Here is a 25,473-nt window from a genome sequence, read left to right on the forward strand (position 1 = left end):
CCATGGTCGCCTTGGTCGATGATCTCCGTCTGGGCATCGACAGGGGAAGCGTGTCCCTGTTGGTGCTCTTGGACATCTCAGCGGCTTTCGATACCATAGACCATGGTATCCTTCTGGGACGCCTGGCAGAGGTGGGGATCGGGGGCACTGCGCTCCAGTGGTTCCGGTCCTACCTCTCTGGGAGGTCCCAGATGGTGCAGCTGGGAGACGTGTGCTCCGATGAGAGGCCCCTTAAAACTGGGGTCCCTCAAGGGGCCATTCTGTCTCCCATGCTATTTAACATTTACATGAAACCGCTGGGAGAGATCATCCGGAGACATGGGGCGCGGGGTTATCAGTATGCTGATGACACCCAGATTATTTTCTCTATGTCTCCGACTGATGCAGTGACCGAGGATGGCGTCTCTCCTCTCGTGGCCTGTTTGGAGTCAGTAATGGGCTGGATGAGGGAAAACCGACTAAAGCTGAATCCAGAGAAAACGGAGGTACTCGTGATAGGTTCCCCTGGTCCAGGAATGGCGGTGGTTCCACCTGTCCTGAACGGGGTCACGCTCCCTGTGAAGGACTCTGTGCGCAGTCTGGGGGTGCTTCTTGACTCGTCCCTTCACCTGACTGCTCAGGTGAATGCGACGGTCAAGAGCACCTGTCATCAGCTTCGGCTGCTTCGCCAGCTGCGCCCATACCTGACCCAGAGGGACCTTGAAACTGTGGTACATGCCCTGGTAACCTCGAGATTGGATTTCTGCAATGGACTCTACATGGGACAGCCCTTGTACCTAACCCGGAAGCTTCAACTGGTCCAGAACATGGCTGCAAGGCTGGTCACTGGCACGTCCAGGGCCAGCCATATAACACCGGTTCTAAAAAACCTCCATTGGCTGCCCATTTGCTTCCGGGCGCAATACAAGGTGCTGGTAATGACCTATAAAGTCCTAAATGGCTTGGGCCCAGGCTACCTGAAGGACCGCCTCTCCCCATACATTCCGCCTCGCACCCTCAGAACATCTGGGCAGCAACTCCTTAGGGTTCCCGGGGCGAGGCTATCCTCCACTTCTAGGAGGTCTTTCTCCATCGCCGCCCCGGCCCTTTGGAACACGCTGCCCTTAGAGCTCCGCTCAGTCACCTCCCTGGCCCAATTCAAGCGGGAGTTGAAGACCCACCTGTTTGGCATCGCATTCCCCGACTAGCCCTTATAAGCCCCCCCCGCCATATGACCGCACAGACAATGGGTACCTAACCTAGGGGCATTTGTTATTTGTTATTGTTTTTTATTTGCGTTGATTGTATTTTAACATTGTATATTTGAAACTTTTATGTAATTTTTATCTCTTGTGAACCGCCCTGATCTTTGGAAGGGCGGTATATAAATAAACCATTTATTATTTTATTATTTATGTCCAAAGAGCAGTAACCCCCAACATTGCTTTTCAAGGATTCCCAAGGTTGGTAGGATTCATCTCTCGAAGATTCCCTGCAATGTCATGCATATATGCAGCTCAGATTGTGGGATGCTAGAGCTGGACACACAGCAGTGAGCATCCACAAGGATGGCTGTATGTTGTCTGGAGTTCCCTGGGAGCCCTTGTGGTGCAATGGTTAAATGCCAGTACAACGGCCATAACATTGTAAGTTCGATCCCAGAGGGCTCCAGGTTGACTCAGCCTTCCACCCTTTTGTAGGTCAGTAAAATGAGTACCCAGCAATTGGCCTACAGATTGTAAACCACTTAGAGAGTGGACCACTTAGTTGACAATTAAGTGTTATAGAAATGTACAGTCTGCCTTCCTTATCAGCGGACTTGCCAACTGTGGACTTAGCAGACTTGCTATCCACGGCTTTAACAAGCCCGTTTTTGTTAATGGCAGCGCATCCACACAATTGTGCTAGCAGGTGTGCATGTGCTATGGCACCATTAAAATGAATAAGACTTGAGCATGTGTGGATTTTCATTTCCACGGGGATGTGTGTGTCTGGAATGGATCCCCCACGAATAAGGAGGTCCAACTGTAAATGAAATTGCTATTGCTGAAGATGATACCATTGTTTTGGATCCAGGTAGAGGGGAATAGTTGGATGCATGTCTGCTGATCCTCCCATTCGCCATCAATGAGGAAATGGCCAGACTTGGGGGGCTGTAGCTGAGCACAGGTGGGTTTCTGAGGGTTTAATAGAGAAGCCAACCTGCACAGTGACTAAAGATGTAGGTTGTGATAACATAAGTCTAACTTAGGCCATTTCAAGTCACCAACAGGATGTCATTGGGAATTAGGCCCTGCTACTAACCAATCTGAGCAAATTTTTCCTATTTATAGCATGATAGTGTGGCGTTGAATGTTCCATTGGAACAAATGCCCTATAACTTTATCTTTGTGCAGTCCCATCAGCTTTTTCTAGTTGTTCCTAGAGTATGTACTGATGTATCTCAGGATGCCTGGTGCTCATGTAACATCTAATCATTGAAGAGTAGGAGGAAAGACCTGCTGCTACAGGGCTCCATATTTGCATTAGAGCCCTAGAGAACTTTGGAATGGAGGCATGTCTCAGTGTTGGAATGAGAGCCAATCCAGCTCAAGACCTTCCAGAATTTCACAGATGAAAGCCATGCTGCATGTGGCCAAACATCAGAGGGCGGTCAAGATGGCAACAAGAAGTGATGTTGTATCACTTCCTGTAACCATTTTGAGAAGAGCTGCAGAGGAAAGCAGAGATATTGGGAGGTAGTGCAGGGTTCTGTTGTGTGTTTATGTGTAGTATTTTCATGTTTTGGACGGTTTGAGGAGTTTTGGGAGACGGTTGGTGGGTTTGATGGGACCAGGGGCCATAACTTGGCCATCCAGCATTAGAGGGACCAGCAATTCCTACTAATTTGAAATGTGGAGCATGAGAAGTGTGTGGAAACCTATATTCATCCACCCAGTTCACACTTTCTTGCCTGTGGAATGGAGCCTGCAGTGATGACTTTCATCTATGGATCAGTCAAAAATGAAAAAAAAAAAAAACAAAATAAAACAAAACAAAACAAAACCCAAAACTTAACCCAATCCAATCACAGATCAACCTGAAAAACTCTCCAAGAAGACTATTCATAGGTTCAGTGGGACAGTGGCAACCGGATGTATGAACTCACAACCCAGGGATGAAATTCTACCTTGGAACACATCAGATGCTGGTGTCTGCTGGTGTTTGGACATGCCAAGTATAACGTCTTTGCATCTGCTGAACTTCCAAATTCTGAGTACCAAAATGTTTGAGATTGATTCCACAGCCTCTTTTTCTGGATCAAATTATGTTGAGGGACACTCTGCAGTAAAGCTAAACCGTCTCTTAAAATCTCTCAGGGTGATGGATTCAGCAACACAAGTTTGGCTTGAACACAAGTCTCTAGGAGGACCACGCAACACATCAGTAGATGGTAGGGTTTCAGATACATAGCTGGTTTGCCTCTTGTATATTACCAGATAAGACAGGATTTTGTCCATGAACATGCTCCATTGGAACGAAATCAATGGCTTGCTCATAAGAAGTTTTTTTCCCCCTCATGAGAGCCCGAAACTCAGTTTCTCTGGTCCCAGGAGTTCTCATGAAACAACAAACAAGCATATATTCTCAAAGCAAACCCATTCCTCAATAGATAATCCATTGTTTCCATTTCTCATGAAATGAGAGTAGCCTGGATCTTGTCATTTGGGCCATGTAGCACATCCAAGCATTTTCCTCTTGATTCCCAGTCTCAAAGTATAATCATTCAACCCTTTTTTAAAAAATCAAGTGTTTGGGTGACATTATTAGCAGAAGTTGACAAGATTGGCATGATGAAGCAGTCCAGCTACTGACCCATTTGTAGGTGGTTCTCCAAGATGGCAGGGAGGGAACCAGCATTGTGTAATGCTCTGAGTGTTGGACTAGGACTTTGGGAGACCAGGGTTCAAATCCCCACTCACTCACTGAATGCCATGGGCACATCACACTCTCTCAGCCTCAGAGGAAGGCAAGTGGCAAATCTCCTTTGAATCAATCTTGCCAAGGAAAGCCCGTGATAGGTTTGCCATAAGAAGGCACATAAACACAAACTCCAAGATGGTGACAGGATTGCATCCTGTTTGGCTTCTGACAGTAGCTGCTTTATCACACCAAAGTTGGCAACTTTTACTGACCTGCCAACGTAAAAAAAGAAGGTAATGTGCGTTAGTCTTAAGGGTGACCTTTGCACGGGTCCGTGAGGGATCACAAAGATTTCTTCAGAAGGGTCTGATCTCTGGCAACCTCCCTGGATGAAGACAGCATTGCTCCCCAGGGAAGGTGATCATAAACAACTGGATGAGATGAGTTTCTTTCCTTCTTAGAGCGATGAGGAGGAAGATGGAGGCTGGCATGATCTTTCACCCCAGCACTCCATATTGAAAAACGACAACAACGAAGAGCAGTTCAGTCTCAGCTCTTGAGTGTGGGCTCAGTCCAGTTCACATGGACACCAGGAGGTATGTACTGGTGGAGGCAACCCACCCCAGGATCCAGCAACCATTCATGGTCAGCACCAAGGCTGTGTTGGAGGCATCGGATGCTAAAAGAGTGGCATCTCGTAAGCTTTTCTCCTCGGCTGATATCTGGTGAGAGATTAAAAAGATTAAAATTATTATTATTTTTTTTTAAAAAACCAACCATATTAAACATACATGAAATGATTGGTTAGACTCCACAGGCTTTAATAAAAAGCCATGTTTTGACGTGGGTCTAGAGTGAAATGTCATTGGTGCTGACTGGGGCTCTAATGGTAAGTTATTCCATATCAGGGTGCCATACCTGAGAGAGCCCTCCTCCATGAATCCCATTTTGGGAGAAATGTGAGATAATATAAATCCAATGAATGAATGAATGAATGTCCTCCCATAGTGTATTTCTCCCATGACTGGGACAGAGAGGAGATCTCCATCTTGCAGACTTCAGCCCTCAGTCTGGTGTATACATGTGCCTTAAACTGGTTTATTTTCTGACCCCCCAACAAAAATTCCAATATATTGTGCCAAATAAAAATGCTCCATGTTGTCAGGAGTGTTTGTTGGTGCAGAATGGAGAGTCATTTCCCCAATATCTAAACCTTTAGAGCCAGGAGACCCATGCGCATGAGGCAAACCATTTCTTTTAAGTAGCTTTCAGCCTTCCCTTTCCTTGGGGGAAAAGAAAGAACCAACTGAAAAGGCAATAGACTCTCCTTCATTGTGGGATTTTTCCAACAGAGGTTAGATGGCCTCAGGTTAGTGTACTGTAGTGATGGATTTCTAGCACTGGCAGGGACTGGCCTACATCACCCTTGATGTACCTTCCACTGTGTCTCTGTGTTAACTGCCTTATGGCAACCCTATGAATGAGACATCTCCATTCTCCATCCTCAACAGACCTGTTCAGGTCTTGAAGACTTAGTGTAGGTTTGATTGAGCCCATTGACCTGTAATGCAGTATTCCTCTTCTACCTTGAAAAACATTACAGTCTTACCTAGTGAGTTATGCCTACTCATGATATGTCCAAAGTACGACAGCCTCAGTTTAGTCACCTAGGCTTTTAGGAGAAATTGAAGCTTGATTTGCTCTAGCACCCATTTATTGGTCTTTTTGGCAGTCCATGGTATCTGGAAAACTCTTCTCCAGTAGTATATCTCAAATGAGTTGATTCTCTTCCTATCAGTTTTCTTTACCATCCAGCACTCACTATACATAGTGATGGGAAATACAGTGGCATAGACCATCCTAATTTTAGAATTCAGTGAGAGGTCTTTGCATTTGAAGATCTCATCTAGTTCTTTCAGAGCTGCTCTTCCAAGTTGTTGTTGTGTGCCTTCAAGTTGTTTCCAAATAATAGTGACTCTCAGGTGAATTTATCATGGGGTTTTCTGGGGCTGGAAATGTGTGACTTGCCCAAGGTCTCCCAGTAGGCTTCCATGGCTGAGTGGAGAATCGAATCCTGGTCTCCAGAATTGTAGTCCAATGCTCAAACCACTACACCACACTGGCTTCCAAGCTGACCGGTCTGCAAGTCTCTGTTTGGCTGAATTTCACAGATCTCTCTCTCTCTCTCTCTCTCTCTCTCTCTCTGTTGTGTGCCTTCAAGTTGTTCCCAAATTGTGTGACCCTATGTTGGCCCTATCATGGGGCTTTCTTGGCAAGATTTGTTCAGAGAAGGTTTGCCATTGCCTTCCCCTGAGGCTGAGAGCATGTGACTTGCCCAAGGTCACCAAGTGGGTTTCATGGCCGAGCGGGAATTGAACCCTGGTTTCCAGAGACATGATCCAACACTTAAATGGCTACACCACATTGGCTCACTGAGCTTTGCAGGTACCAATACTCTTGCTTGGCCAGCCTTCAGATGTGGTACTGTCCTCCCAGTGTTGGGGACTACAGCTCCCATCATCCCACAGCCAACATTAGGTCAGGGAAGGCTGTGGTGTCTGGGATGCACATAGCCCCGTCCCTGCTACAGCCATGGCTGCTGACTTCCTTGTTCGAGAGGTTTGGCTTTCTGAAAGTTGGGAGCAAGACTGTAATCCAGCAGGGAGTTTGATTTAATGCAAAATCTCCATGTTCCCTGGTCTCAGCAGAGATAGGGAGAGAGAGAGAGAGAGATCATGTTTCCAACAGAGCTGTAGCATCACAAGCCCCTTTCTGTGAGCTGGGAGTGGGTTTGTCAGATGCCGTTTCTTTGAAACCTTCTGTTGCTGCTGTCTAATCGGCTTAGCTCTTCTCTTATCCCACAGCTGCTGGGCCCCAGGAGGAGTTAAATACAGCTAATAAAGTTCAGCTCCAAGCATGGAAGCAGACAGAGCAGCTAAAGGAAGCAGCATTCCAGCAAGGCAGTCTGATCGGATCTGCCTTCGCAATGCGTAAATAACTTTCCAAAAGGGAAAACAAGCAAATGCACACCTAAGTTTGGGACGGGTGAGCAATCGCAATCGGAAATCCCTGAGCTTCCCAGTTCCAAGATGTGCCTGGAAAAGAAAGGATGCCTTTCCAAAGTGCACACACCTTGAAAAACGTGCTAGGAATGATGGGGGGAACTATGTCCAAACACGCTGGGAAATGAGTATTAAAAATGAGTCCATTTTGCAAAAATGTAGGAAAAAAGAAGTCCTGAAATTCTGCACCAAAATTCTTTTGCAATTGTTGTGCAGAAAAAGAAAGATAAAGGGCAATCCTTGAATGCCCTGGAGTCAGGATTAGAGTGTTTTGTTGTTAATCACCCTGGAGTTAACCCGGATCCATGGAGACCCTGTGGATGGGACATCTCCAAGACCTCCTGTCCTCCACTGCCCTGCTTAGGTCCTGCAAATACAGGCCTGTGACCTCTCTGACTGAGTATCCATCTGGCATGTGGTCCTCCTCTATTTCTGATGTCTTCTACCTTTCTTAGCATTATTATCTTTTCTAGTGAGTCATGCCTTCTCATGATGTAGCCAAAGTACGGCAACCTCAATTTGATCATCTTGGCTTTCAAGGAGATTTCTGGCTTCTTCTGTCCAAGGACACATTTGTTTGCCTTTTTGGCCGTCCACGGTATCCTCAGCACTTTCCTCCAGCACCACAGCTCCAATGAGTTCATGTTCTTTTTAACCATTATTTTCATTGTCCAGCTTTTGCATCTGTACATGGTGATGAGGAATACAATGGCTTGGACAATCCTAACTTTAGTGTTCATTTGTGTATCTTAAGTCTGTAGGGTTTTGTCTAGTTCTTTCTTTCATGGCTACCCTCCACATTCCTAGTCTTCTTCTGATTTCTCGATCATTCTGATCAGTGTTTGATCTTAGGTATGGGAACTCTTTAGCATATTTAGAAAATAACCCTGGACCATTATTTAAAGTTCAGGCAAAAACCTGGAATGTATTCAATGCCTCAGTGGCATGGGAGTCAATAGTCACTGCTTCCTTTTAGTGAAAACTTCATTTTAATGTGTAAAGTGTATGTGTGTGTCTGGGTGTACACATGTGTGTATGCGTGGAGGGATAGACCAAGGGGAGCTGGTGGTTTCCATGTCAATAATGCAATCTGCTCCAGCTTCTAGTCTGAACTCTAAAGATACTGAAGATGGAACTGTTTCTCCCAGATAGTTTGAGCACCTTGGATAGCTCTGGTACAATTCTAGTCTAAGATCTGCCTTGCTGAAATGATAAAAACTAGTTACTAACTTGATGGGTTAGCTACTGATTTCAGCAAAAAGCCTACACTTGGATTCCTTGCCTACCTTGGTGGGCTGTAGCTGCTCAAAGATGTTCTCTCGGAGGGTGGCTGCCGCTTTGTTGGCGTTCCGCTCCTGTTTGCGCATCTGTGTTGTCGGAGGTATGGAAGGGCCCAACGCGGCACTCAGGTACGTCCCATTGCCAAAGGCGTGGATGGCATTTTCTAAAGGGGAAAAAAGGAGGAGAGTTTGAGAGCCACACTTCCGTGCCTCTGCTATGAATCTCAAGACCTTGCTTAAGGTGGGATTGGATCTGAGCTGTATTTTCCTTTTATGCGGACAGGACAGAATTTTCAGTGTGTTGCCGTTGTACCTTGTGTCTCTACTGTTGTTTTCCTTGATTGTGTATTTATTTGCATGAGACAGAGTTTTCATTGTGTTCCTGTTGCACCTCATGCTGTGGTTTGTCTTTCTGTGTGCAAATGTAGAAATAACACGGATGGTTTAAATGGAAAGAAAATGGCTGGAATCCCATTGGTGCCTTACGCACATGTAAGGTCTTTTATGGAAATGGAATTAGTGTAGTTTGACACTGCCTTACCTGTAATGGCTCCATCCTATGGAATCCTGGGATTTGTAGTTCTTCTTCGTGGTCTCTGCGAATCATACAAATGGGTTTCACTGCGCCTGCGCAGTGCTGTTCGGAACCTACTGGAATCACAGGGCAGAGTTTACTCTGCCACATATTGAAACTTTTTGGCGGTAACTCCGCCCACCCGTTATAAGGCCCCTGCCTTCCCGCTCTTTTCCCCAGTTCCTTTTTTCCGCCGCGCTAGCTGCTTCAGAGGAACCTTCGCTTGCTTTTGCTTGCTTGGAATCACTTTCGTTTTTGACCTCGGACTGTATCTTGACCATTCTTTGTCTCCCGCCCCTGGTAACTTCGCTGTTGACCTCGTTTTCGGATCTCCCATCGACTTGGCGACTTTGAAATGCCTGCGGCTTTCAAGAAGTGCGACATTTGCAAGGGCAAGATGCCCGTTCAGGACCCGCACTCCACCTGCCTGCTTTGCCTTGGTCCAAGTCACGACCCCAAGGCTTGCGCACTCTGCAGATCCCTCTCTTCCCAGGCCCGGAAAAACCGTGAGTCCCGGCTTACTTCGGCGATTGCCCTGGGGAAATTGCAAGAAAGGGGTCCGCGGTCTTCTTCTGTCCCGCCTCTGCCGCCCCCCGCTTCATCTTCTCGGGCAAGTGTCTCCAGCGTGGGATCGGGGAGAGCCGCCGTCCCCAGCGTGGTGTGTGTCCCAGCCGGGACTCCTTCCACCACCTCCGATGTGGCCCGTGGCTCCAAACCGCCCAGTGCCACCGACAAACCCTCCAAGCGCCCCCATAAGCCATCGGGGACTGAGGGTACCGAACGGGCCTCCAAGCCAAAGGAGGGATCGGAGGGCCCCCGTTCCAAGGAGGCTCCCAAACCGGAGGTCCATCTCGCCTCGCCTTCGTCCTCCAAGGCATCCAAGGGACCACGGCATGCGATGCCTAGCGAGCATACCGAACCGGTTCAAGGAGCAAGGTCCCCGAGGCCTTCATCATCGACACCGACTGCTGTCCTCCTGGACCTCCCGGACAACCCGTTCTTCCCATCGGAGGAGACTCCCAAGCCTGTGAAGAAGAGGCACCATGACAAGGCTGACCGTGATCCGGCCCCTAAAAAGGCCAAGCCCTCCAAGGATCGGCCCACCACCGACCCGCCGAGGGCAAAGGACAAGGAGCGCTCCCACTCCAGACAGGCCCGCGCCTCCGCCTTGCCAGCTCCATACCAGGAGCCGACGCCGGTAGACCAGGGGACCCCGGTTACATCCCTGCCTCCCCCGGCCTTGGACTTCATCCACGGGACGGGTGACGCCCCTCGCTCTCCTGTTCATCGGTCTCCTTCCCATCCGGCGACCGATGATGAAGGTCACTTGGCCCACATACAGGGGATCCCGGACCTCTTTTATGACGTGCAGTCGCGCCGCTACTACATGTCGGTGCCGGAGGACAGAGCCCTGAGGGAGTTTACCAGGCTGAACCCCCACCCCGTAGACCGAGCCGACCCGGCCAGATCGGTTCCCACCGTGTCGGTCTACGAGAGGTCATCATCGCCGTCCCGTAGACGCGAGAGGTCGCCGTCTCCACTTCGTACTCGTGAGAGGTCGCCGTCCTCATCCCGCAGACGCTCCCGATCGTCAGTGGACTTCGCCCGCCCGAGATCCCAGGTCAGGGTGACGGACCCCCTCTCCTCCGACCTGGATTCTGAAGACGAACCGCTGCCACCTTCGGAGGCACCCTCGGACGAGGATGTCCTCTCGGGTTCGGCCTCCCCTCAGAGGATGCACAACCCAGGGCCGTCTTCGCCGTCGGACGACGTCAGGGCCTTCACAGAGCACGTGGTCAGGATGTCACGGGCCCTTGACATCGAGCTCGCAGCCGCGGGGGACGACGCAGAGGACCCGGTCGAGCGTAGGGTGCATGGACGGGTCCCCACTCCGCCATGCCTTCCTCTCCTTCCTTCTCTCCAGACCATCGTGAAAAGGTCCTGGGATGCTCCGGCCGCCCTATCGGCACCCTCCCGCAAGGTCCAATCCCTCTATAGGGTCGCCCCGGCGAGTTGCTCCTGGTTGGCAGAACACCCCAGACCAAACTCGGCCATTGTGGAGGGAGCCCAGCACAGCTTCGTCCCGAAGCAGGCTACTTCCCCTGTCGACAAAGAGGCAAAGAAAATTGATGGACTGGCAAAAAAGGCTTACTCGGCTTCGGCTCTTGGGGTCAAGGCCGCCAACTACACCGCCTGCATGGGGGCCTACATCCAAACCCTCATGGAACGGATCTCTCCCATGGTTCCGGACGTCCCAGATGACATCCAGAGGCAGCTGGTGGAGATCAGAGACGAGGCGCACTCCATCGGAAGCTGGCTAATCACCACTTCCAGGAACATGGCGGACTGCTCCGGGAGGTCCATGTCAGCTGCCATGGCTCTTCGGCGCCACGCGTGGCTCAGGGCCTCCGACCTCAACCCGACGGTTAGAGCGGCCATTGAGGACATGCCGCTCGACGGGACCGGCCTCTTCCACGCCGAGACCGACGACCGCCTGAACCGCAAGTTCAGGATGAAGGCGGCGGCGAAGAAGCACGGCATGTCCTCAGCACCGGCTTCTCCGTTCCGGAAGCGACAGCGCCCGTGGCAGCCGCAAGGTCAGTCACAAGGGACCTTCTCCCGGGACCGACAGCCCCAGCACCAAGGCTCTCAGAGACAGCGCTTCCCTTCGCAGTCTTCCTCCTCCTCTGGCCGTCGCACCTTCCCGCCTCGGTACCGCAAGTCCCGCCGGCAGGATACCGACCAGGGGAAGAAGAGAGCCTGAAGGGACGCAGCGCGCTTCGTCTCCCCTTCACCCCTCTTCTTTTTGGACATCTTGAGGCCCTATGTTAACGCCTGGGCTTCTATAACATCGGACTCGTGGGTCCTTAACATCGTCCGTAGGGGTTATGCCCTCGAGTTCCAAGAGCTCCCTCCAACTGGAGCCTTCATGTCCACTCCCCCCTCGGACACCCTTCTCGACGAAGTGCGCACCTTGCTTTGTAAGGGGGCAATCTCCCCTTTGCCGCCCGACCAACATCCTCGGGCCTTTTTCTCCAGGTACTTCACCGTACCTAAAGCGGATGGTGGCGTTAGGCCCATCCTGGACTTGAGACAAGTGAACTTCTTTTTGAACTACCGTCGCTTCCGAATGGTAACCTTGGCCTCCATTCTGCCTCTCCTCCACCAGGACCTGTGGTTCGCGACTGTCGACCTGAAGGACGCCTATTTCCACATCGGGATCCGAGAATCCCACCGGAGATTCCTCGCCTTCGCTGTCGGCTCCGACTCGTACCACTACAACGTGCTCCCGTTCGGCTTGGCCACGGCCCCACGAGTCTTCACGAAGTGCATGGCACCGGTGGTGGCATACCTTCATCAGAGGGGCTTCTTGGTTTTTCCCTACCTGGACGACTGGCTGTTTGCAGCCGAATCCCAGGAAGAGCTACACGAGGCAGTCTCATTCGCCTTGCACCTCTTCGATTCCCTCGGGCTGGTGGTCAACAAGGAAAAGTCCCACTTCACGCCGACCAGACAGGTCAAGTTCATCGGGGCCATCCTCGACTCCGACAACTGCCTAGCCTTCCTTCCTCCGGACCGGTTTCAGGCCCTGGCTACGTCCCTCAGGCCGTGCATCTCACACAGAAGGATAAGAGCCAGAGACGTCCAAGTCGCCCTGGGCCACATGGCATCGACGACATTCGTCACCCCCTGGGCGAGACTGCGTCTTCGTCCTCTCCAATCCTGGTTCCTCTCCGTCTTCTTTCCGTTGGAGGACCCACCTTCAAAGTGGCTCACGGTACCCAGACCTATAGCCGCTTCCCTCAGATGGTGGCTAGACGGCTCCAACGTCTGCGCCGGGATGCCTTTCCATCAGCCCCAGACACAGCTGACGCTGACAACCGATGCATCCCTGGAGGGATGGGGCGCCCACCTGCTCGACCTTGTCGTCAAGGACAGGTGGTCCGCACAAGACAAGCTCCTCCACATCAACGCTTTGGAGATGCTCGCAGTGGAGAAGGCTTTGAGGGCATTCGAGTTTGCTGTCTCAGGAAGAGTGGTCCTCCTGAGAACGGACAACACCACCGTGATGTACTACATCAACAAGCAAGGTGGTACCAGGTCCAGGACCCTGCTCGACCTCACGCTCCGCATCTGGGATTGGTGCATCCAAAGACGTGTCCTCCTCCAGGCGATTCACCTTCCCGGGGAGGACAACGAGCTGGCAGACCGCCTCAGCAGATCTCCATCGGTATGCCACGAGTGGAGGCTCCATCCCGAGACGGTCCGCTACCTCTTCGATCGGTGGGGAACCCCCCGGATCGACCTCTTCGCGACCAGCTGGAACAGCCACTGTCCCCAGTTCTGCTCCAGGAAGCGATTCGACGGATCCCTTGGAGACGCATTCGCTTTCCTTTGGACGGGGGAGCTCCTCTACGCCTTCCCTCCGTTCCCTCTTATCGTCAGGGTGGTGTCCAAAATGACAACGGACCGCTCGCAGGCGATCCTGATCACCCCGTGGTGGCCGAGACAACCGTGGTTCGCATCCCTTCTCCACCTCTCCGGGAGATGCTTCCTCCGCCTCGACCCCCGTCCGGACCTGCTGTCGATCCAGGACGGACGAATTCTCCACCCAGACATCGAGAGCCTGCCGCTGGTGGCCTGGAAGATCCAGCCCTGACCGCCTTGCCCGAATCGGTTAGGACGGTGATCCTGGCTGCCAGAAAACCTTCCACCCAGCGTTCTTATGCCCTGAAATGGAGGAGATTTTGCCTCTTCCTTGACCAGAAGGGCTTGTCTCCTGCACAGGTTTCCACTCCAGTGGTGCTGGAGTTTTTGATGGCGCTTTTGGAGGAAGGGCTGTCCCTCACATCCGTCAAAGGCTACCTTTCTGCCATTTGTGCTAAATATCAGTTCGGGGGGAGGGTGTCTTTCTTTAAGGATCCCTTGGTGAAGGGCTTTTTGAAGGGTTGTGCCAACCTATATCCTCCTGTGTCGGTACCTACACCGGCTTGGAGTTTGGAGTCGGTACTGTCCGCTCTCCAATCCAAGCCCTTTGAACCCATGGCCACAGCGGACTTGAGACTGTTGACTTGGAAAACCGCTTTCCTTGTGGCCATCACCTCTGCCCGTCATGCGGGCGAACTCTGTGCCTTACGGAGGGACCAACCATTCCTGAGGTTCCACAAGGACAAGGTGGTCCTCCGTATGGACATCACCTTCTTGCCGAAGGTGGTGTCTGCTTTCCACATGTGCCAGGACATTGTGTTGCCCACTCTAGCATCCGATCCGACGTCGGATGAGGAGCGACGCCTCCACTCCCTTGATGTCAGGAGGGCGCTGGCGTTTTACCTGGACAGAACTGCTGCCTCCAGCCGGTCCGAGAGACTCTTTCAATGCTACTCGGAACCGAAGAAGGGGTTGCCCGTGTCTACGCAGAGGTTCTCCAAATGGGTGGCTAGTACCATCCACCTCTGCTATGAACTGCTGGGCAAACCTCTCCCTGGCAGGGTTCGGTCACATTCCACAAGAGCTGTGGCGGCATCCTCAGCATTCCTGTCTGGGATTCCTTTGGAGGATGTCTGTAAGGCTGCTGTCTGGTCCCAACCCCTCACCTTTATTAAGCATTACAGGTTGGACACCAGGGCCATCCGAGACGCAGCTTTCGGGAGGGCTGTGTTGGTCTCGGGGTTGCATTGATTGCACTACTGATGTATTTGTGTTATACAGTTTACACTGTTTATACTGTTGAATGTTGATTTGCACAAGTCTTATGGGATCGGTCTTGCATGACCTCTGTTCCCTTCTCAGGTTCAGCAAACTTATTGCTATTCATCTGTGCATGAACAAAAGACTGACTCTTTATGGTTCAAGGTGTTTATTTGTAATAAATATACCTTTGGTTTACCATAGCTTTGGTCTCAGGACACTCCCTCCGCCACATACCTAAGCTTGTCAGTCTAAACCCATTTGTATGATTCGCAGAGACCACGAAGAAGAAGGACAGGTTGCTTACCTGTAACAGTATTTCTTCGAGTGGTCATCTGCGAATACATACAAATCCCACCCGTCCATCCCCTCAGTGTCCTGCTCTCATTGGCTCTCTTCCTTCGCCTGCTTGGCGGAAAAATTGCGGAACTGGGGAAAAGAGCGGGAAGGCAGGGGCCTTATAACGGGTGGGCGGAGTTACCGCCAAAAAGTTTCAATATGTGGCAGAGTAAACTCTGCCCTGTGATTCCAGTAGGTTCCGAACAGCACTGCGCAGGCGCAGTGAAACCCATTTGTATGTATTCGCAGATGACCACTCGAAGAAATACTGTTACAGGTAAGCAACCTGTCCTTTGTTGTGGCACCAGAGCTTTCTGATAGGGAAGGCTAAATAGCTCACAGAACTACAAATACCAAAATTCTTTGACCTCTGGCAGTTAAAGTGGTGTCATTTATATTAATTCTGCAGGTGTAGATGCAGCCAGAGTTTCGCAGGTAGCATAGTTGTGCATAGATGTGTATTGTGCAAGGATATCTATGGGCATTTGGTATCTTGATGCAGTCCTGCCACACTGCCATTCAAGTCAAGGGTTGTGTAGCACAAGCAAGGCACAACTATTTGGGGGATAGGGGATTATTTAGAGTTGGTTTTTATTGTGCTGTGTTTTTTATTGTTATTCCATTGTTTTGTAATCCGTAGGGAGAGGCGGGAATAATAATAATAATAATAATAATAATAATAATAATAATAATAATAATAATAAAGAATTCTGCTTCCAGTAATATTTTCCTTCAGTCTCAACATGTCTAGATTTTCAAAAGTGAGACCCTGAAAATCATTTGCACCATGAACCCTTCTGTCTTCTGTGCTCTCTTTCTCTTAGGCACTTGGCCTGATTGTTTTCTTTGGATCCCTAAACTCTATTTTTTGTCAGTCAAGTCATAATTTATTATGGGCCAAATTTAGGTATTCCATCGAAATACTGTATACAAGTTCACAAAATTCCACACAGTAAAACAAAAGGAGAGGAAGTTGCTAAATTATAACTCAACCTCTAATACTAATTCTAACCCTAGCTGCCCCTTTATACATAGTGGCTTCTGATCCTAGCTTCCTCACAGAGGAATTTGGCAACTGCAAGAGTGACATTTGGGCATTTATCTTCCAGCAAGAATTTTACATAAAAAAGGCCTGATCTTCCATTCATCTTACTTAATAATGGATAGATTTTGGCTTGTCGGATCTGATTGTAAAGACTACACGGTGCAGTAAAATATGTTTCATAGACTCTGTTTCTGAATGCTCAACAAGTTACAGCAATGGCAGAAATTTGGGGACTGATGGATACTTTCATTTGAGGTGGCAGAATTCTCATGTGGGGGGCAATGTCCTCTTTTTGTCCCCTTCAGTAGCGACTGCCCTGAGTGATTATGATGTTGATGATGATGATGATGATGATTATATATCCTGCCTTTCTCCCAATAGTGGGACTCAAAGCAGCTAGCAACTTTGGGAGCCCAGAAACAAGCTGATGTATTTTTATTTTTATTTACTATTGAGGACCAGAATATTTGTGACTGTTCTTTCCCTCCAAGCCTTTGACAGCCAATCCAACCTAGGGCTGTCCTTTTTAATGTAGGACATGGAGCCCCCCTGCCGTCTTGACAAGCTCTTTTCTTGGACAGCCGTCCGGTGATGTGAATAATTTACCAACCTTGAGGAGAAAGAGGGAGAGAATTTATAGACTTTGACACTTATTGGGGGGAAATAATTCACTCCTCCCGTTCCAGGGCCAGAGATACACATCTTGACGTATGACTCAGCTCTGTTTCCAAAGCTCCTACTGGAGACCTTCCAACATTTCTGAGGCTAAACAGAGATGGGCTAGTGACATATGAAGTCCTATCCCTGGCGGTGTTTTCAGGTTGCTTCCCTCTCCCAAGTATATCTAGGGTTCAAAGCTAAGACCCTATTTTGTGGGTCATATCTTGGTGGGAGATGAAAGTGCAAAATCTCCAGTTTTGGTGATATCAGCTCTTAGAATAATAGAGTTGGAAGAGACCCCAAAAGGCCATCCAGTTCAAGCCCATTTTGCCATCTAGGCTAAGTAAAGAGGAAGCTAACTAACTAAATACGTAGTAACCCATGGAGAGTTTTTCTACATTATAGCAATAAACCCATTAAACCTTGAATATTGGGGCAAGGTATTGCTCTGCTAGTTGAGCTAGAGATTTGCACACAGCCCCTTCCTCTTGCCTAGGGATCAGCAACCCGACACCTATGGGGAAGCCTGACTCTTTCCCACTCATTTATGGATGCTGACTGTCATTGCCATCTCATTCTCGGCTGGGGGATTCTGGGACTTGTAGTCTGAAAAAGAAACTTTTCTATAGCTCCTCTTCACTCCATCCACTGGGGAAGGCAATGCCAACCTTGACTCATGGCGACCCTGTGATGAGACATCTCCAAGACCCCCATCTTCAATTGCTCTTGGAGATAAAGGCCCGTAACCTATCAATGAGTCCTATCCATCTGACAAGTGGTTGTTTTCTCTTTCCTACTGCCCTCCACATTTCCTATCATTATTGTTTTTTCCAGTGATTCATCTGGCCAAAGTCCAACAGCCTCAGTTTGATCATCCTGGCTTCAAGGGTATTTCAGGCTTGATCTCTCCAAGGACCCATTTGTTTTGTCAGCCCATGGGATCCTCAGCATTTTAGAATCATAGACCTGGAAGAGACCTCAAGGGCCATCCAGTCCAACCCCATTCTGCCATGCAGGAACTCTCAATCAAAGCATCCCCGACAGATGGCCATCCAGCCTCTGTTTAAAGACCTCCAAAGAAGGAGACTCCACTACTCTCCAAAGCAGCATCTTCCACTGTCAAACAGCCCTTGTCGGGAAGTTCTTCCTAATGTTAAGATGGAATCTCTTCTCCTCTTCTATTGCTGTGGAACATAATCTCTGGAGCAGCAGAAAACAAGCTTGCTCCATCCTCAGTATGACATCTTCTCCAGCACCATCTCTCCAATGTGTTGATTTTCTTTCAGTCTGCTTTCTTCACTCCCCAGTTCTTGCATCTATCTGTACATGGTGATGGGGAATATGATGGCTTGAACTGTCCTCACTTGAGTATTCAGAGTCATGTCTTTGTATGTTAGGATCTTGTCCATTTCTTTCATCCTTGCCCTTCGCGATCTTCGCCTTCTTCTAATTTAAGAGGCTAAACGGAGCCAAGAGCCTCATAATGGCTCTGCCTTCATGCAGGAAAACTGACCCTCATCTCCCAGGCCTGAAGGCTGGCCCTTGTCAGAGAGATCTCACAATGTCCTCGCAGTTGCCAGTCTCCTGCAAGGACCCTTCTTGTCAGCTCTCCTTGAGGTTTGACAGCCTCACATTCTCCTGGGAGGCTGATGGCTCTTGGCATAAGCATCCTGCCTCCTTGCAAAGATATTTCCCCCTCAAACACATGCTTGCTGCTGACATCTGCAAAGCCTTGACTGCCCACTTCATCCTCCTCCCCAGCACTCCACTTTCTGAAGGACTGAGACATCCAATCTGGAGTAGGAAGTTTCCCTTTGGTTCCAGTCTTTCACTTGGAAATGAGAAGCCTGGGTTTATGGCCATGCTCAGCTAAGAAGAGGGGGGTCTTTCCCAGGGGAAGTTGGTAGGGAAGGGGGGGCTGAACTCTGCTCTGGCTTTTAGTCAGAACTTTAAAAGACACTGCCCTTGCTGCACTGCAGAAGTCACCCAATCTGACACCACTTTAACTGCCACGGCTCAGTGCTACGGAAACCTGGGATTTGGAGTTTGTTGTGGTACAAGAGCTCTCTGAGAGAGAAGGCAAAACAGCTCACAAAAGTAAAAATCCCAGAATTCCATCGCATTGAGCCCTGGCAGTTAAAACAGGGGGCCAAACTGGATTGTTTCTGCAGTGTAGATGCAGCCTCAGTTTCTTAAATGGTTTACATTTTATGAATAGTTAAATGTGATTTTTAACTTTTGTGTTTGATATATTCTAAAACTAGAGGCAAAAGGCAGCAGTTCCCATCTGATTTTGGAAGCTATGGAGGGTCAGCTCTGGTGAGCACTTGGATAGGAGACCGCCAAGGAATACCAGGTGCTGTAGTCAATATTTCAGAGGAAGGAACTGTCAAAAACATCTTTGAGGATTCCTTGCCTAAGAAAACCCTATGAAATCCATGAAGTTGCCGTAAGTTGACAAGTGAGTTGAAAGCACATCACACACACACACACACACACACACACACTTTAAAGCTATGTTTCTTAGTTAACTGGTGTATATTGCTTTGAGTCTCAGGCTGCATCTACACTGAAGAATTAATGCAGTTTGACACCACTTTAACTGCCATGGGCCAATGCAATGGGATTCTGGGATTCATAGCTTTGTGAGCTATTTAGCCTTCTCTGTCAGAGAGCTCTGGTGCCACAACAAACCACAAAACCAAGGATTCTGTAGGATGCAGCAATGTTAAAGTAGTGTCAATAAATTCCACTGCCACTATTATAATCATCATCCATGGTGCTGAAGCTGTTTTGGGGTTAAGAGGAAATGCCTTGGTTCTTTCCTTGGCGGCAGCCCAGGTTTTTGCCAAACCCCGATTACCTACACCTGGCATGTTTTTGAGTTTGGTTTGTTCTGTAACCCATGGTGGCTGGTGCATGCCATGTCTGTGGAGCAGGGAATTCACTCCAGAGTTGAATGCCAATTCTAAAGGAGAGAACCAAGAACTCTCTCAAACTAGATTTGGCATCCTGATCAGTTCTTTTAATGTTTGGATTAAAATCCAGAGCAGATTATTATTATTATTATTATTATTATTATTATTATTATTATTAACCTTTATTTATAAAGCACTGCAAATTTACACAGTGCAGTACATACAATCTTTTTAATCTGACGGTTCCCTGCCCTCAGGCTTACAATCTAAAAAGACACGACACAAAAGGAGAAGGGAAAGGTGGTGGGGAAGGGGCCTCTCTAGTAGGATAATACATATAAAATGCACAGCCCCAAGGGCAAGGAAGGTGTCCAGCTTCCAAAGGGCTTTTTTCCCTTTGTTTTCATTCTACTCTGGCGGAAGGAAGAAACTGGGAAGAGTTTAAGAACCAGTAGGTTAGTGTAGGGGCAGTTAATACACACTGGTCTCCTCCTCATAATAAATGGCTCAGGAACAGTTTTTTGTTTGCTGTTGTTTGCTGTTGTTAGCTGTTGATGCCCCCGCCTCAATCCATGTGGAGAAGTGGGTAAGAAATAATAACAATAGTAACAACAACAACAACAACAACATGCTTATAGGATATTCATTTATACTTAATAATAATAATAATAATAATATGTTTTATTTATAGACCGCTATTCCGCGATGATCATAGCGGTGTACAGTAAAATCGTTAATACAATAAAAATAAAAACTTGAATATTTATACAATGGTTGTGCTATAACATCCTTTTGCTCAATACCACCATTATGCAATGAATGGCATGATCTGCCAAGGTACCTGTTTCTTGTCTCCTCGTGCAATTGGGAACAATGCACAGTGGCTCTTTCTGCAATCTCATGGACTCAAGTGGCACACGGAAGGCACTGATGAATTATAACACATCACCCAAGAATGTGCAGCTGCATGTGAAAGGCATACACTTGTGGGACTCTGCTCATGCAACCATGAATTGAATATCTCCGTTACACAGGGTCTGAAAAAGTACAACTGCACGCTTACACAGATACACAAAACGAACAGGGTTGCGGCCAACGTTAATCACCATCAGATGCACTGTGGCAGCAAATAGCTTTCCTGTCAGTGAGATGGTGAGCACATGCTGGTTTTTTAATCTGAATGGCTTTTTAAAAAGCTATCCAAGGTGCTGAAGTTATCTTGGCGATAGGGTTCAGCACTCGGATAGCTCCACTTGCTACAGCATTATAAAAATGACTGTACAGGCAGGTCTCCACTAGCCAAAATACTCTGGGCTGCTCCAGGTGTATTCTGGCCCCCAAACTGCCTTGAATTCACCCCACTGCCTCCACAATCTGGAGCGACACTTGGTGGCTGAGGTTGAAAATGAGTTACACAGTGTCAATCAAGTGCCTGGGCACCTCATTGCAATCTCGGAACATCTCCTTCCTGTGGCAATGGCACAGCGTGGCACAGTGGGACATGCATGTAGACAGCCGCCTGGAGGTGCTCCAGATTTTCCAGGAAAATCCAGAGCAAAAGGTCAGTTTTTACAATTCGATTTAAGGGATGGTGCCAAACTGGCCTTCTCATGTGAGGACAATCCACACTTGAATTGGGGCTCCATTCTTTGTTGTATGTAGACAGGGTGACAGGAGGGCGGGGGAAAACCAGTGTAAATGGCTCATGTAGACATGTCCTAGGAGCCAGCATGGAGTAGTGGTTTGAGACCAGAGTTCGAGTCATTGAAACCCCCTGGGTGTCCTTGGGCAAGTCACATCCTCTCAGCCTCAGAGGATGGCAATGGCAAACCCCCTCTGAACAACTCTTGCCAATGATAGGTTTGCCTTAGAATCACCATAAGTCAGAAACGACTTGAAGGCACACAGGAGCAACGACAGACATGCCCTACGACACAGGAAAAAGTCTGTTGAAAGAATCAGCCACTGCATCAGCTAATAATGGGACATGTTATGAATGGGCATCCAGCTGTACACCATTCCAATGTGATACTCACGGAGACAGATGTTCGTGGTGAAGAGGTGCAGAAAAGTCTCACACTCCTCCTGCCTGTTGCCGCTGGCATTGCATGTACACCAGGGTGCTATGTTGGAGGTTGAGTTGTCAATGTAATTTGGGGTGATGGGACTACCTGCCAGAGGGGTCGAGGGTGGGAAAGAAGAGAATAAAAATATCTTTTAGTCAGCAGAAATGGAAGGAAAGATCAGGGGACAACAAGCATCACGGCTTGAATTCATTGTTGCAGCTATGCATCTAGAGCCAGCATGGTTTGAGTACTAGACAAAGGACAGAGGCAACATGGATGTCAAAGGAAGCATCTTTTGGTGTTGCTAATGGAATTAAAGTTTTATTTCTTGGACATTAGGACTTTTTGTTTCCCAGAACTCACATGGCCAGAAGGAGGAATGGCCTGCCTGCTTAGATATCCCTCCATATCATCTTAACTGAGAACCACCAAAAGAACAGAACCATCTTAATAAAATGCAGGCCTATTTTTTTCTTTCTCCTGTATGATTTTTAATTTGTGTGATGAAGATACTAGGGTTGCTTCGAAAGCTTGCAGCATGCATTTCAGTTGGTCCATTATTACTGTTTTATAGATTTGGGATATTATTGTACTTTGCTATATGGTCAACACAACTACCCCTGGATATGTTTTCAGATTGTTATCTGTAAGCCTCCTGAGATCTTTTATATAGGGTTCAGTATAAAGTGATGATGATGATGGATGGTTTGTGCTTGTCCATTGCAACCATGAGATTGGACCTTGAAAGACGCACAACTTGCATATTTCTGTGTGTGTGTGTGTGTGTGTGTGTGTGTATGTCTTCTAGTTGCCTGCTGACTTATGGCAACTTCATGATTTTCATAGGGTTTTCTTACACAAGGAATACACAGAGGTGGTTTTGTCAGTTTCTTCCTCTGAAATATAATCTACAGCACATGGGTTTTTTTGTTGGTGGTCTCCAATTTAAGTACTGTTGACCCTGCTTAGCTTCCAAGATCAACTGGGATCTGGTGTCTTTAGGGTATTTAGCCCCTTTGTTTACTACAATTGACTATAAATTGTCTCTGTGCATACGCCTTCAAGTCACTTTTTGACTTATGGTGACCCTATGAATTTCATGGGGTTTTCTTAGGCAAGGGATCCATAGAAGTGGTTTTGCTAGTTTCTTCTCTGAAACATTGCTTGGAAAACCTGGTATTCATTTGCGGTCTCCCATCCAAATGCTCACCAGGCCTGACTCCTCTTAGCTTCCATGATCAGATGGGATCAGGTGCCTTCAAGGTCTTTCTCCCCAGTCCAAATTGCATTTCATTTCTCCCATCTTTTCAGTGGAAATAGCATGCAGAAAGTGTTTGCTGCAGAAGGTTCTGGGATTTATGGGCTGAGTCTTGCTTCCTTTTTGTTGCAGAGGATTCTGGGATTTGTAGGCTGAGTCCTTCTTCTTAGTAGGAAACAACCCTGAATCCAGCTGTACCAAAATAAGTCATGGGACTTTTGGAACATATGGGACAGAGAAGCTGGTGAGAAATACAAAGAGGCTTTATATAAGCCCAGAGCATAGCAAAATCATGGGGCTTTTTGGGACTAAAACTCCCAGAATCCACAGCCAGCATTGCTAATGCAGCCCAGGGATTGTGGGAGTTTTAGTCCCCTACATGCTCTATGCAAGTCTCTGTGCAAGTCTTGAACTCCCTTGAGGATCAAAAATAAGTTGATCCCACATCTCTAAAGCTGGACCCCAGCATGACAACCCAATCATGCTGGAAGATGTGTTTCGTGAGAGGTCAGCCACAAATGTGAGATTCAAGCGCTTTAGGGAAAACCTTCTCCTGTCGGCATTACGAAGATCCATGTCTTCCTGCAAACCTTGCACTCTGAATTAGATCTTTGATCTGATTCAGTGTAATTGCTTCTGCACTCGACTCTGAAATCCGTTTGGGACGTGGAATTGAATTCTGGGTGCATGTTCTAGTCCAGCAGGTCAACAGTGAGTTTTAAAACACCAAATACAAGCAACCATTTGTATTTTAAAAGAAGAAGAAGAAGAAGAAGCAGGCAATGAACTGCATGCGGTGTTACAGTTGTGCCTCATCATGCTTTGCAAAACTGTACCTATGATTCCAGTATAGGCCAGTAGACACGCTGCATAGTTTTCTCTCTGGCATCCGGTGGCTGACTGCGTGGATGGCTGGCAGTTAAACTGGAATTCGGCGTACCGGGATCTGAGAGAGAATGAAGAAGAAATGCAAAAAGGAATGAGTTTAAGGAGTTTAATTAACAACTGTGCTCAGTTTGCTGCAGCCCATATGTAAAGCTAAGAAACCGAAGGATACAGTGCTTGCAAGTGGTACTTTCAATAATGCCTCTTAGGGTGCATTTACACTGTAGAAATAATGCAGTTTGACACTCCTTTCACTGCCATGCCTCCAGTGAGCAACCAACACTCTTTGGCAGAAAAGAGCAAAGACCCTGTAAAACTACAAATCCCAGGATTGCATAGGATGGAGCTACAGCAACTAAAGTGGTGTCAAACGTCATCATTGCTATAGTGTACATGGGCCCTTTAGGGCTAAAGATCTAGCATCCTAGTTCCATATCAACGGGCCTTCAGTGGGATTTTTTATGAGTGGGAAAGTTTGGAGCAAAGTCCCAACTGGCCACAAAATGTTGGGAGGTCCAGCCAACCACGCTTTCCTGCTCCTGTCACAAATTGCTCTTAGGTTGCATCTGCACTGCAGAATTAATGCAGTTTGACACTTCTTTAACTGTCATGGCTCAATGCTATGAGATTCTGGGATTTGTAGTTTTGTGAGATATCCAGCCTTCTGTCAGAGAGCTCTGGTGCTGCAACGAACTATGAATCTCAGGACTCCCCACGATGGAGCCATGGAAGGCAAAGTGGTGTCAAACTGCATTAATTCAGTAGCGTGGCAGCAGCCTACACTTACCTTTTCTCTGAAAATGGAGTACAGTGGAACTGGAGAGAAACAGACAATTCCTGCCGGCACTGTCTTGTGTATAATGTCACCAAAAGAGGACAGAGATTTTGCACAGGATTTGCATATGTTAATTTCTATGTCTTCAGGCAAATGCAGAAATAATAGCAATCCTTTAAAAAGAAGTACACAGGCCAGAATTCTACATGGGGGTTGCCTAGTGTTAAATCTTCACACATTAAGATACGCATTAATGGTGCTGCACAAATCTTATGTAAAGTGGTAATATGGGGCTACTCAGGGGTGCAGCTATTGAGGGTCAGCAAAATGAAGGCATTTCCCTCAGATAAAAATTACTCCTCCTACAATAAATTTTTCCTGCAGTCTCCAAATTTCTAGCTTTGCAGATAGTGAAACACTGAACGTTGTTTGCACCAAAAACTCTTGTTTTCTGTGGGTTTATTCCCTGGGTCCCTGTGCCCACACTTTTTCTTTGGATGCCGAAACTGCAGTTCTGAGTGCTCTTAACTATAGTTTGAAGTTACTGCAGTGCTAGAAATCTGGGGATTAAAGGAAAATTTCATTTCAGATGCAGACTTCTTACTTCAGGTGTTTGTGCGATACTCTCCTTTTGCTTTCCCTTCCATAGTTACACCTCTGGTACTGTTGAACCAAGACACCAAATTCGCAACCAAATGGGCCTGTGCATCCATGCATAAATTGCACCCATGAGCAACGGTGCAGCAATGTGTAATATGTCTTTCTCAACCTTGAAAATGTCTAGCTACTTCCAGGATGGGGGAATTTAGGAGTGGATAAGAGAGCCAGTGTGGCGTAGTGCTTTAAATGTTGGACTACGACTCTGGAGACAGGGTTTGATTCCCAGCTCAGCCATGAAAACCAATGGGTGACCGTGGGCAAGTCACACTCTCTCAGTCTCAGGGAAAGGCAATTGCACACCTTCTCTGAATAATAAATCTTGCCATAAAAAACCCCTGATAGGGTCATCATAAAGTTGGAAACGACTTGAAGGCACCCATT

General features: G+C 47.9%; 1 protein-coding gene across 1 annotated transcript in view; it reads right to left on the minus strand.

Moving 5' to 3' along the window:
• Positions 1-3,011: 3,011 nt before the first annotated feature.
• The window catches only part of LOC149313276 (GDNF family receptor alpha-4-like), a 165,152-nt gene continuing 142,690 nt past the window's right edge, over positions 3,012-25,473 (minus strand). The window contains exons 5-8 of the mRNA XM_089526398.1: positions 23,609-23,718; positions 21,485-21,619; positions 8,231-8,388; positions 3,012-4,604 (exon numbers count right to left, since the gene is read on the minus strand). Of these exons, the coding sequence (XP_089382524.1) occupies positions 4,461-4,604; positions 8,231-8,388; positions 21,485-21,619; positions 23,609-23,718 (547 nt within the window). The 3' untranslated portion in view covers positions 3,012-4,460. The remainder of the gene's footprint in view (positions 4,605-8,230; positions 8,389-21,484; positions 21,620-23,608; positions 23,719-25,473) is intronic.

The sequence above is a fragment of the Sceloporus occidentalis genome, unplaced genomic scaffold (genome assembly GCF_023333645.1).
Source record: "Sceloporus occidentalis isolate IW3139 unplaced genomic scaffold, rSceOcc1.0.p SCAF_5, whole genome shotgun sequence".
NCBI classification, from domain to species: Eukaryota; Metazoa; Chordata; class Lepidosauria; order Squamata; family Phrynosomatidae; genus Sceloporus; species Sceloporus occidentalis.